Source organism: Panthera uncia, chromosome B1 (assembly GCF_023721935.1).
Source record: "Panthera uncia isolate 11264 chromosome B1, Puncia_PCG_1.0, whole genome shotgun sequence".
NCBI lineage: Eukaryota > Metazoa > Chordata > Mammalia > Carnivora > Felidae > Panthera > Panthera uncia.
This window is the reverse complement of record NC_064811.1, coordinates 148,276,334-148,288,931: the sequence shown is the minus strand read 5'-3', so window position 1 is coordinate 148,288,931 and position 12,598 is coordinate 148,276,334. Positions and strand designations below refer to the sequence as shown.

At 36.5% G+C, this 12,598-nt stretch overlaps 1 protein-coding gene across 2 annotated transcripts in view; it reads left to right on the top strand.

The window, feature by feature from the left end:
• The window catches only part of GLRA3 (glycine receptor alpha 3), a 192,403-nt gene that overhangs the window by 28,743 nt on the left and 151,062 nt on the right, over positions 1-12,598 (top strand). For both annotated transcript variants that reach the window (XM_049631350.1, XM_049631351.1), the window contains exon 2: positions 11,853-11,980. In XM_049631350.1, the coding sequence (XP_049487307.1) occupies positions 11,853-11,980 (128 nt within the window). The remainder of the gene's footprint in view (positions 1-11,852; positions 11,981-12,598) is intronic.

Sequence of the window (12,598 nt, the reverse complement as noted above, 5' to 3'; positions counted from 1 at the left end):
TCAAAACATCCTCTAATTCAACAGGTCCAAATTTGAACCCATTATTATAATTCTCAAACCTAGTCCCCCTTTTCACTCTATCCTATATCAGTGAATGATATGTCCATACATATAGTTGCTCAATCCAGAAAACGGACTCAATATTATCACTTATCAATTACCACATAACACATTATTCTAAAATGTAGTGGCTTAAAACAGCAATAAATATTTATTAGCCCCAAAGTTTCTCTAGTTCAGAAATTCAGGTTAAGTACAGCTTAAGTAGGATTTTTTTTTTAATTTTTTTAATGTTTATTTATTTTTGAGAGAAAGAGAGAGAGAGTATGTGAGTGAGAAGGGGCAGAGAGAGGGGGAGACAAAGAATCTGAAGCAGGCTCCAGGATCTGAGCTGTCGGCACAAAGCCCGACTCAGGGCTCAAACCCGTGAACTGTGAGCTTATGACTTGAGCTGAAGTCCAGTGCTTAACCAACTGCGCCACCCAGGTTGCCCCTTAAGTAGGATCTTTTATTAGGTTACTGTCAAAGATGTTAGCCATGCTGCAGTCATATGAAGGCTTGACTGGGGTAGAGAATCTGATTTCAAGGTGGCTCAATCCAATAACTGAGAACTTGGTAAATTTTCTTGATGGAAGCCCTCAGTTTCTCCCATGTAGCTACTTGAGTGGCAGGGAGAAAAGTGGGTGATTCAAAAGAGAGCTAGATGGAAATAGCAATATGTTTCATGATTTAAGTACAAAATTCATGTGCCATCATCAAGTCACTTTGTATAGTGAATATTCAACAGGAGAAAAATTGGGCTCTACCCTTGGAAGGGAGGAGTGTCAAAAAAATTTGAATAAGTATTTTCAAAATCATCACAGGTATTCTTGAGATGTTCCTTTTGTTCAGAGTCAGTACCAAACCATCACTAAATTTTGTGGATATCTCTTAGATTCTTCTACTTTTCTCCAACCCTACTGCCATTTAAATTACTCAAACCATCCTTGGCTCTCACCTTGACCACTGAATTGTTTACAAACAGGACTTCGGACAAAAGTCCATGTATGATCTAGAAGGCAATGCATGATCTGGTACCTACAGTTCTTCAGCCTCATTTGTTATTAATTTGTCTGGCCTCTATTCCAGACACAATAACATTCTTTCAGTCTCTTGCACTTTCCATGATACAACAAATTCTGAGATATTTTCTCTTGTATCTATCCACTCAGTCTTTTCCTGTGTGAAATTCTGAACTACCATTTCAACAGTTCTCCTCCCTAAAAATTTTCACTGACTTTTATACAAATTGATATACTTCTTTTCACTGAATTTTACACAAGTTGATTATACTTCTCTTGAATTATTTAAAATGTGGCTAGAATAACAAAACTGAAACCAAACTACTGAGCAGGAAATGATATAAATCAAAAATTGCTTTTAAATATTTACTCAGTAAATGAGTTCTAAAAGACTTAATGTTCTGAATGAGAAGTTATTTATTATTTAAGCAATGAACTAGTGTGTCAATTAAGTCCCTTACAACTAAATATTTGCAAGGTGACTTTGAACCTCTCTAGTTGATGTGGTCCCAACCGTAAGTTGAATCTATGAATCGGGATGGGTCAATCATATCTTTTTCTTTTATGCTGCTCGCTCTTCCCTGGAACTTGCCTGTATTTTCTATTCGGGTATCATGTTATACTATTATAACAATCCAAGGCCGTTGTATGTTTACATGAATTAGCTTGAGTGAATTTCTCTTCATTTCACTTAAAAAAATACCCCTGACCAAAAGAGCTGTGGTATTAAATGCAAAATCCAAACACTGGCATAAGGACTTGGCATTTTTCAAAACATATATGTAGATTGTGTCATTTGTTTTACTAAATTTATCTGTGAAAAATGTGTGCCACTTTATGTATCCATTTTTATACTGGTAAAAGAATATTTGCCTTGCCCAAGGCAAAAAAACTTGCTAATGACAAAACTGGAAAAAAATATAAGCCTCCTGGCTGTCAATCTGGAACCTCAACTCTTGTACCATGATGACTTCCGTTTAATTATCTTGCGCACTGAACACATAACAGAAACTATTAAGTCTATTCTAAGTAATTTACAATGTATCTGAAACACTTAATTAGTTTTCTTTAAAATAAATAAGTCGTTAAGAAACTACAAATCAGTGAGTTAATTAACTGTGTTATGGCCTTTCAGTCCTTTCTGTTGAAATAAGCCATGCCAAATACCAAATAAATAATGCCCAAACTATAAAGAAGTAAAGGATTACTCATGAGAATAGACAGTTTATATAGAAGTTACAGTAGAAGTTTTCACAGAAGTTGTAACAATTTGCCATACATTTTGAGCACAATATTCTACAACGTGTTTAGTAAAAATAAGTGATTTTATGATAAAACACAAACTTTGTAGATAAAAAGATTATATAAAGATTAGAATTAACAAATCTCAAATGACTGCACTATCTAATCCTCTGTCTCTATGTTTACTATTGAATGGTGTCCTCCTTCTTCGCATCCCTTGCCTACAACCCTATATTGACCCTTCATATGCAAACATACAATCAATATGTAATTATCACTAACCACTAGCAAGCATGGGACATAGACACCATAGACCCTAAAAAAACACTGATTTATATATACACTGAATATAGACACTCCAATACTAGGCTTGGTTAAAAGGTCACCCTTGACATTCCAATTTACAGCTCTCCAATTCCACTTTTAAGTGACGATTTTCATGATTCGATGATTTCAGTTTCCCTTGCAGATTTCTATGTCTTGATTTTTTTCTTATTTCTAAACACTTGTTCAGTGATTGCCCTTGATTATTTATTAGCACTATTCCTAACTTGGATAGAAGGACAGAAGGAGAGAAAATTGGGCCTTCTTTAGTATTAAACATACACTTGAAGCCTGATTACTGCTAGACTTGGAGAGCCATAGTCTGATGTTTGACGTCTGCATCACTATATGTAGTTAATTTGTTTCAAAAATATTTATTCAGTTGTTATTCTGGATGCTCTGGATTTCTTCTGGGTCTATTGAAACAATCAGGACAGTCATGATTTGCTTAAGTAGTAGCTCCTACAAAGGAAGAGGTAGACATTGATTAATTTTATTAAAATGACTATTGCAATTGTAGTAAGTGCTACTAATGAGAAACATAAATGCGGGACATATTTTAGCAGGGTTTTACAAAATCAGAATAGTTAAGGTTTCTTGAGAAAATGATGCTAAAACCTAGATCAGAATTAATTAGTTGAAGAGATGACCAATGAGCATTCCAGGCAAAAGCAGGTTGTACCAGAGACATTGAAAAGAACATGGTGAGAAGCAGTTGGGATTATAGATCTAAGTTAGAAGGTAGAGCCAAGTGGATCAATATGATATGTGAAATAAAGAGTGGCGTCAAGGGTTACAAAAGATTTTCCTCCGGACAAATGGCAAGATGGAGTTGCCATTAACCAAGTTTGAAAAAAAAAACTGAAAAAAGAATAAGTGTGTGTGGGAATAGAAGTTCAATTTATCTTTGCTCTTATTAGAGATCTGATCTGCCAGCCATCTGTGATTATTTTATTCTAGTGTCAGAAATTGAGATGATTTAAGCTATGCCCAGTCTCCTACTAAGGCTTCTACGTGTCTGGTTTATTCTTACTCAAAAGTTGTAATTCTTTGAGATATTAAAGCAACTCATAGGATCTCACCCTTTGGTGAGTCTGGGAATCCAGTTTTTCTCTCTCTAAATCCACAAAGCTTTCAGAACTTGTACATAGACCGCTAACCCCTCATCTACTACTCAAATTGATTCCCACCCCCGAGAGAAATGCAGCTCTAAATATTTGGCTCCCTTCTGTGAGTTTCCTTTATCTTAGGTCACAGCTGTCATTTTCCCTTGTGTTTTTAGCTCCTCCATGCACAGATTTGTCTTAAACTTGTCTAGTTGTTTTCAGTGTAAAGTTCCACTTGTTTAAAATATTGGCTCATACATTTAGTGTTTAAATGGCTAGGCAGCAAACCTCTCTATACCTTAGTTCCTTCATCTGTAATACATAGGTCGCAATATCTAACTACCAACATTGTTATGAGAATTAAATGATATCATGTATATGAATCCTGTACCTGAGAGATCAGGAAGCAACTATGGTATTTGTCCTATTTATTATCAATTAAAATAGCCTAAGCCCTGTCAAACTGCAGATATGAGTGCAGAAATGAGATCACTTTAAAATGATAATCATATGTGACTGGCACATTGCCCACAGTAGCAAGAATCAAGATCCTAGTACCTTGTTAATTTTTAGTTATTTTCCTGAGTCTCCAGAGATATTCTAGAATGGTCCTTTTATATTCCTCCAATATGGTCTCCTTTTTAAATAATTAGTATCATCAAACTATCAACTTAAAGCCTGCTTCACTGCACGTGTCTTCGTGGAAAAAAAAAATTATTCCTTTTCTAAGGCAGAATGCTTTCATGTGAAATACTCAAAACTTCACATATCCCTGATGTTCCAGTTCTCTTTAGTTCTCATAACAAGAATGAAGCCATAAGGAAATGGCAAGAATGTTCATCTCTTCCATACTGTGTTTTGTTTTTCTTTTTTCTTTTTTTAATGTTTATTTATTTTGGGGAGAGAAAGAGAGACAGAATGCAAGTGGGGGAGAGGCAGAGACAGAGGGAGACACAGAATCTGAAGCAGGCTCCAGGCTCTGAGCTGTCAGCACAGAGCCTGACACAGGACTTGAACCCTTGAACTGTGAGATCATGACCTGAGCCAAAGTCGGCGGCTCAACCAACTGAGACACCCAGGCACCCCTGTGTTTTGTTTTTCAAACGGGGGCAACAAATATCAATTGCTTGTATTTCTAAATCTCACAAAGTTCCGAATAATAACTGTGAAATTTTTTTTTCACCAAGAATTGAAGCCCTACAAGGCTGGTTGCAGGGCTATAAAATACAGAGTAAACTGTGATTCTCTATTATACCCAAAACCCTCTCTGAGTACTGATTTATTCACCACAAGTCACACTTCTTTCTGCACAAATGAATTCCCAAAAATAGATGCATGGAGATTTGTGGCCCTATGTGCCAAGACTCGTTTCAAACCCTCCTTATGTTGCCCTGCTACATCTTTCATATTTTCCCTCAATTTTAAGGTGCATTTAGCAGAGGTAAATAGGTATTGACAACTTTACTAAATTCATCTTAAAATCATCCATCTTTAATGGTGATTTCTGTCCTCCAGAAGTGGATGCATTTTATTTTCTTGTCTCAATGAAGAGGACAAAGAGGAGAGAAGAGGAGGGTAAGAGATATCTTTGTGATGAATTTTGATTTCAATTCTTAAGAAAATAGATTTCTGCCAGTGTTTCAGAAATTGAAGTCTTTGAACTTGTAACTAGCATGTCTTTATAAAAATAAGAATATATAAAATGCTTAATTCCAACAAATGTTCATTGACGGGAATGTACATGACTTCCCCCACAGTTTCAAAGAAGAGTTGATAGGAAATAGTTAAGAGTAGTTAAGAATAGGTAAGAGTAAGTAGAAAATAGTAAAGATAATAAATATAGTACTTAGTGCAGTAGAAAAAAGAAGAGCCAAGTCCAGGAAGAAAGCAAATTAACAGATTTGAGATGTTCATATTAAAAGTCTTCTATGGAAATGCAAGCTGGTGCAGCCACTCTGGAAAACAGTATGGAGGTTCCTCAAAAAAACTAAAAATAGAACTACCCTACGACCCAGCAATTGCACTACTAGGCATTTATCCACGGGATACAGGTGTTCTGTTTCGAAGGGACACATGCACCCCCATGTTTATAGCAGCACTATCCACAATAGCCAAAGTATGGAAAGAGCCCAAATGTCCATCAATGGATGAATAGATAAAGAAGATGTGAGATATATATACAATGGAGTATTACTCGGCCATCAAAAAGAATGAAATCTTGCCATTTGCAACTACGTGGATGGAACTGGAGGGTATTATGCTAAATGAAATTAGTCAGTCAGATATAGACAAATATCATATGACTTCACTCATATGAGGACTCTAAGAGACAAAATAGATGAATATAAAGGAAGGGAAACAAAAATAATATTAAAACAGGGAGGGGGATAAAACAGAAGAGACTCATAAATATGGAGAATAAATGGAGGGTTACTGGAGGGGTTGTGGGAGGGGGGATGGGCTAAATGGGTAAGGGGCATTAAGGAATCTACTCCTGAAATCATTGTTGCACTATATACTAACTAATTTGGATGTAAATTAAAAAAAAAATTAAAATAATATAAAATAAAATAGCAGAAAACAAAACAAAACAAAAAAGTCTTCTAAAAATTCAAAGCTGCTTCTTTCAAAAGTACTGATCATGAGTAATTTGCTAATAACCTTAGTAACTTGCTATAAATATGACAGTTTTATTGATACTTGAAGATTTAGACAAAAATAATAGACTTGATAATAAATAGTTTCTTACCTAAAAAACCATTATACATTAATCTTAGATTTCTTCCCACTGCCTCCTCCTGTCCCAAGTTTTAACAACTCAAAAAAAAAAGTTTTAAAATATGTTTATACAGATGATGATGTTGACTATTTAAAAATTAGAGAAAGATTCCTGATTGGTCATATGGAATTTCAGTGTTTATTACTATAAGCTCTCTTCAGTGACTACAGTTCTCTGTAGACAGTCTAGTAATGTTCACATGGTGCAAGTCTCAGATATTACTGTAATTGGAAGAAAGTCCTAGGATTAATATGTCCGAGCAGGAATCATAAGTGATGGGAAGTCTTCCCATATGTATAACCTTTATTCCTTCCAGAAAAAGAAAGGATACATGATGTAGAGATGCTTTTCAGCCAGTCACTCCACATAATTCTGTTTGCAGTCATTCCTTCTGAGTCAAAATGGTGAATTTTCAGGGGCACCTGGGTGGCTCAGTCCCCTGGGTGACTTGATTTCAGCCCAGGTCATGATCTCACAGTTCATGAGTTTGAGCCTCCTGTTGGGCTCTGTGCCAACAGGGCAGAACCTGCTTGGGAGTCTCTCTGTCTCTCTGTCTCTCTGTCTCTCTCTCTCTCTCTTTCTCCCCTCCCGCCATCCCTCTCAAAAATAAATCAATAAGCATTTAAATAATTGTGAATTTTTAGAAATAAAATCAATTGTCTACAAGCAGTTGGATGGTTCTTGTGTCATTGCAAGAAACAGAACTAGTAAAGAAAACTGGAATATTTATCTGCTCAGAATTTTCCCATTTTTTATAGGCATCATTCTGCAGAGTTTGGTGTGAATTCTTGGTACAAAACAGGAAGATTTTGCTCTCAGTGGTAGGAAAAAGGGAGCCAGCCAATCATTCTCTTCACTGTACCTTCACTTCCTTGCTCCTGCTCACTGATACTTCCCAGGGATTCTCTGTAACCTTTAGATGGGCCCAGACTGAGTATTCTACTGAACTGTGAATATGTTAAAGATGCAAATCTGCGTTCTCTATGTTTTAGGTTCTTAGCACTGTGCTTTGCACCTAAGAAATTGCGAGAACTCAAATTCATTGTCTCAACATTTAACAGATATTTTAAGTGCATTTTGACATGAGAAAGGACATTTTTGTACAAAAAAAAAATGCACTATAATTTTATTGTTAGTAAATTTCTGTTTTACAGACCTCTGTAAATCCTCTTCTTCATAAAAGCAGTGAGAAAACTGTCAAGAAATGTGGCCATCAACTTTTCCATAACTCTGTAAATTAATCAGAGATTTGTAGTAACACATGGAGTAGTTTAATCAAGAAAAACAGCTGAATCTTGGTAGGAACAGTGGGATTTGTGGCTATAACTTGTCCTATTCTTGTTCTCCTTTCTCAGCTCCATGGTAGCATGATAAACCAACAGCCTGCAATAAAAAGCAACAACCTGGCAGCTACCAGGGTGGGCAGAAAGGAGTCTGAATTCCTTTAAAGCCTCATTGTTAGACAAATGTCATTATCTGACCTGTCTGGAGGCTCCATGGAAGACACCACTTGCAAGACTGCTTTTATTTGACCTAATGTGGAGCTCATTCAGTATGAAAAGTCTTTTTTCCTCAGGATGTTGGTCAAATAAATTTAGAGGCAATGTTTTAACCTCACAGGTGCCCAAGGTAGTGAGTAACAGTGGGGGCAAACAACAGATTGACCAAAAAGCCTAAAAGAAAAAGCAATGAAATGATATGCCAATAGGGGTTTGGAAAAGCTCACATATTTCTGGGTATCTAGAAGACCACGCATCTGTATGGGGTTGTGAGCATGCCTAGTGTCATGGACTTAATTGCATCCTTTCAAAATTCTTATGTTGAAATACTAACTCCCAATATCTCAGAATGTGACTTTAATTAAAGATAATTAAGATAAAACGAGGTCATATGGGGCCCCAATCTATCACTGGTGATCTTCCAAGAAGAGGAGATTTTGACACAAACACATAGGAGAGGAAGAAACAGAGAGAAGATGGCCACCTGCAAGCCATGGAGAGAGACCTTCAAAGAAGATGAACCCTGCCAACAACTTGATCTAGGACCTCTAGCTCCAAGAACTATGAGAAAATTAATTGCTATTGTTTAAGGTACTTAGTCCAGGGGGCCTTGTTAAGATAGCCCTAGCAAACTGATACACAGAGAGTTGTGTGCATGATTGGGAAAGACCTGAGAAAACCTTAAGCTCTCCACCCTGGCTGGCCGTTAAGCCCTGTGCAAATGAGAAATAAAGGCTAAGACAGAGTTGTCAATTGCCTGACTTGGTGTTGAAGGTGCGGCCCCATAAACATAGGACTCCCAGAGAATTCTGGGAAATATATTGGTTTTAGGAATTTAGGAAAATCCTTGTCTACTTATTAGGTGATCCCTAAACCACTCAGATAGACTTTACAGAATTAGTTCAGAAAAGCCAATTAAAAAACAAAACAGAAACCAGCAACAATAATAAACCTTAGGGAGGAGGGATAATATAATTTACCGAGTTGCCATGTTATATCATCTAAAATGTCCAGTTTTCAGTGACAATATTATGAAACATTGAAAGAAAAAAAAGTGTGGCTCACGCACAGGGAAAAAAAGGCAAGCGGTAGAATCTGCTTGAAGAAAGCAATGGCAGTGGAATTACTGGACAAAGACTTTAAATCAACTATTTTAAATACTTTAATAAAAACTAAAGGAAACCATGTTCAAAGAAATCAGCTATTTTAACTCCTTTACTAAAAACTAAAGGGAACCATGTTCAAAGAACTAAAAAGGAAGTATGACAATAATATCTCCCCAAATACAGGATATACCAATGAAGAGACAGAGATTAAAAAAAAAAAAAGAAGAAAAGAGTAACTCTGGAGTTGGGAAGTGGAATAACTTAATGCAAAACTCACTGGGAAAACACTGCAAGTTTTCTCTGACTGCTACAACAAATTACCACCAATAACAGCAACTTATTCTTCCCTGGTTCTGGAGGCCAGAAGCCTGAAGTCAGTTCACTGGGCCCAAAACAAGGTGTGAGTAGGACCAAGCGCCCTCCAGAGGCCCTAGGGGAGAATCTGTGTCTTCCTTTTGCAGCTTCTATTGACTCCTGGCATTCCTTGGCTGTGGTCACATCACTCTAATCTCTGCTTGTACCTGTATGGTCACATTGTGTTCCCTCTTCTGTCTACAACCAAATACACCTCTGCCTCTCTCTTACAAGGATACACATCATTGCATAATCTAGAATGGTCTCTTCCATGCAGTGCAAAATCTGATGGTTGTCAGTCTCGCATACATAGTATTCTATTTATTTTTAAAGGTGAAGGGCATTGTATTATTGGTTCAGATCCAGGTAAATTGGTGTATTTGTTGGTAGGAGAATGTCGAAGTTCATTTGCTGATAACTGAAGGGAGGATTTTGCAAAAGAAATACAGGGAATGGTTTAGAAGAAGCAAACTGTAGTTCTGAGAACTCTGGCAATGCCTTTCTGCCCTATGTTCTTGGGCCAGGGAAAATGAGCAAATGCTGCTTAAGATTACAGGTGAAAGTTACTTAAAACCAGGTGGTAGAGAAAGTTCTAGAGTTACTGAGAATGTAGTGGTTCTTTATGATATTATTATTATGATGTTTATTATTATTATTATTATTATTACATTACCTTAAAATAAGCTTTCCAGAGATTATGGTGGCAGGGAGTTCAACTGCCCAGTAATAATCAGAGATAAAGGGTCATAAAGTAATCTGGAGCCAAAAAATAGAGATAGGAGAAACTTCTGCCCCTGGAAAAAGCACGAAAGACAGAGAGAGAGAGCCACTGGGCAGATAAGTGACTTTGAATGTCCAGAACTAGATAGAACCTTGTGAACTGCACAGTAGTTCATGGATGCTGTTAGCGGTGATCCTACACTTTCAGAAATGTCACTGTCACATTACGATTGATATTGGATTTTAAAATTGCGCCTGTGTCTGTGGTACACAATTTAACAGTGATGGCTGTAAGACCCATTTTCACTAGTTATTAAAAATTCTGGCAGGAGGAACTTGATACTGCTGAGATCAAGCTGTGACCACAAAGGTTCAGGGTCTGGTGATGCTCTGAGTTGAGTGACAGAGCCAGGAGGATATGATGACTGACAATCTCTGGGAAGTAACATCAGCTTAAATATATCAGTTTCAAACACATGTGTGCTCAGGAAGTCTGTCTCACTTCCCTGAGCAAAGCGCCGTGGATGAAAAGAATCATTTGATCTTAGCAAGCAGGCCCAGGCTTTCCGGGGACCAGCCTAGGTAAATGAGGGGTTGGATGGGGTGCAGTGACATGTGTGAGCGTCTAGGATGAGCAGCTGCATAAAACAAACAACAAAAAAAAATTTAACGAAAAAAAGTGCAGTAGCTCTTTACTTTGCCCAGACACACGTTCTCATTGTGTAATAGCCAGGTGCACTGACCACATTTATGGTAATTTCTCAATCTTAGTGCACAGATTTTAGATCTGAACAAAATGTACTGTAGAGGAATGACACAAGATGAAAGCAGAATGAATTTAACTGGGTATGTTACTAATATAGGAAGCATCTAATTGAAGAAAAGAGCATCATTGTTTAGTCTGTAGGACAGACGTTTTATTACCATTGAGAAGAATTTACAAAACTTGAAAGGTGATGTTTATCCCCTCAGTAAAAGCAGTAAGAATTGTACTTCACAGCTGAACTTTCATTTTTTTCTTATGCCTGACTCACTAAGGATACTTTTTAAAAAATATATTTTTTATGTTTATTTTTATTTTTGAGAGAGAGAGCGCATGCACGCACACACAAGTGGGGGGAAGGGTAGAGAGGGAGACAGAATCCAAAGCAGGCTCCAGGCTCCAAGCTGTCAGCACAGAGCTGGATGCGGGGCTCGCACCCACCCAATGTGAGATCATAACCTGAGCCAAAGTCGGTCGCTCAAGGGACTGAGCTACCCAGGCGCCCCACTAAGCACACATTTAACTAAAAATTACAGTTAGAAGTCAAACTTGGGTAAACACAAATTTTGAAAGCCTAATAATTTGGCAGCGGGTTTGTTTCCAGACTTAAAATAATGTCACCACTGACTTTTTGGGCTGAATACATGTGAAACCTTATAAATACTTGACTGTAGATCTGTCTATGGGTCTATAGGTCTATAAAGACCTATCTGTCATTATGCTAATATTCACCTTATAGTATATAGTATACATACTATATAAAATATATAAAAGTTTTTCTTTTTGTTTTAAAAGGTACTTTTGCTTTCCATTTTTTTAATTCTCTATTTATAGGGACAACTATTAGGAAAACTTTTGCTTGTCATTTTCTGTAAACTCTGAATGTTCTCATTTATAGCTTGGTTGCAACAAAGGAAACAGACAGTGCAAGATCTCGAAGTGCTCCAATGTCACCTTCTGACTTTCTGGATAAATTAATGGGGAGGACATCAGGGTATGATGCAAGAATCAGACCCAATTTTAAAGGTAATTATCTACTTACTACTATATTTGAAATGTGTTTTGAATATTATTAAACAAAATAAATTTTCAGACTGATTCCACCAAAAATTCTAATGCTTATTTTCAGTAATTATGCAAAGATATGTTTTGAAAGAAAAAATCTATTCTTATATTAATTTTTCTCAGAATTCGGCTTCTTTGAACCAATAGTGTTTGTTTTTCCTTCTTTGTTATGGTAATTATTGTCATGATGATTCATTTTAGGAAAAAAATATATATATACATTCCACTCACTGGAATAGAATCTTCTTTAGAGCTGGCAATAAACCATATTTTAAATTCCCCACAGCAAGACTCTTTTATATTGTGGAGAATCAAACGGTTGTTGAATTTATGTACTGGGTAAAGAGTCTGGATAACTAAAAGCCACTGATAACATTTCAAAAATCATTCCCTCTACAAAATTTTTTACTTAAATGTATAAGAAAGAGTGTAATTATCAGTTTAAGAATACCCACCTTTATTCTTCTGTTTAATATAGTGAAAAGGAGCATATTTATACATGTCATATGTGGATTATCCAGAACCACAAAGGTCCTAGGGTAAAAGATTAGAAAACTACTTCTACGTCTGTATTTATTT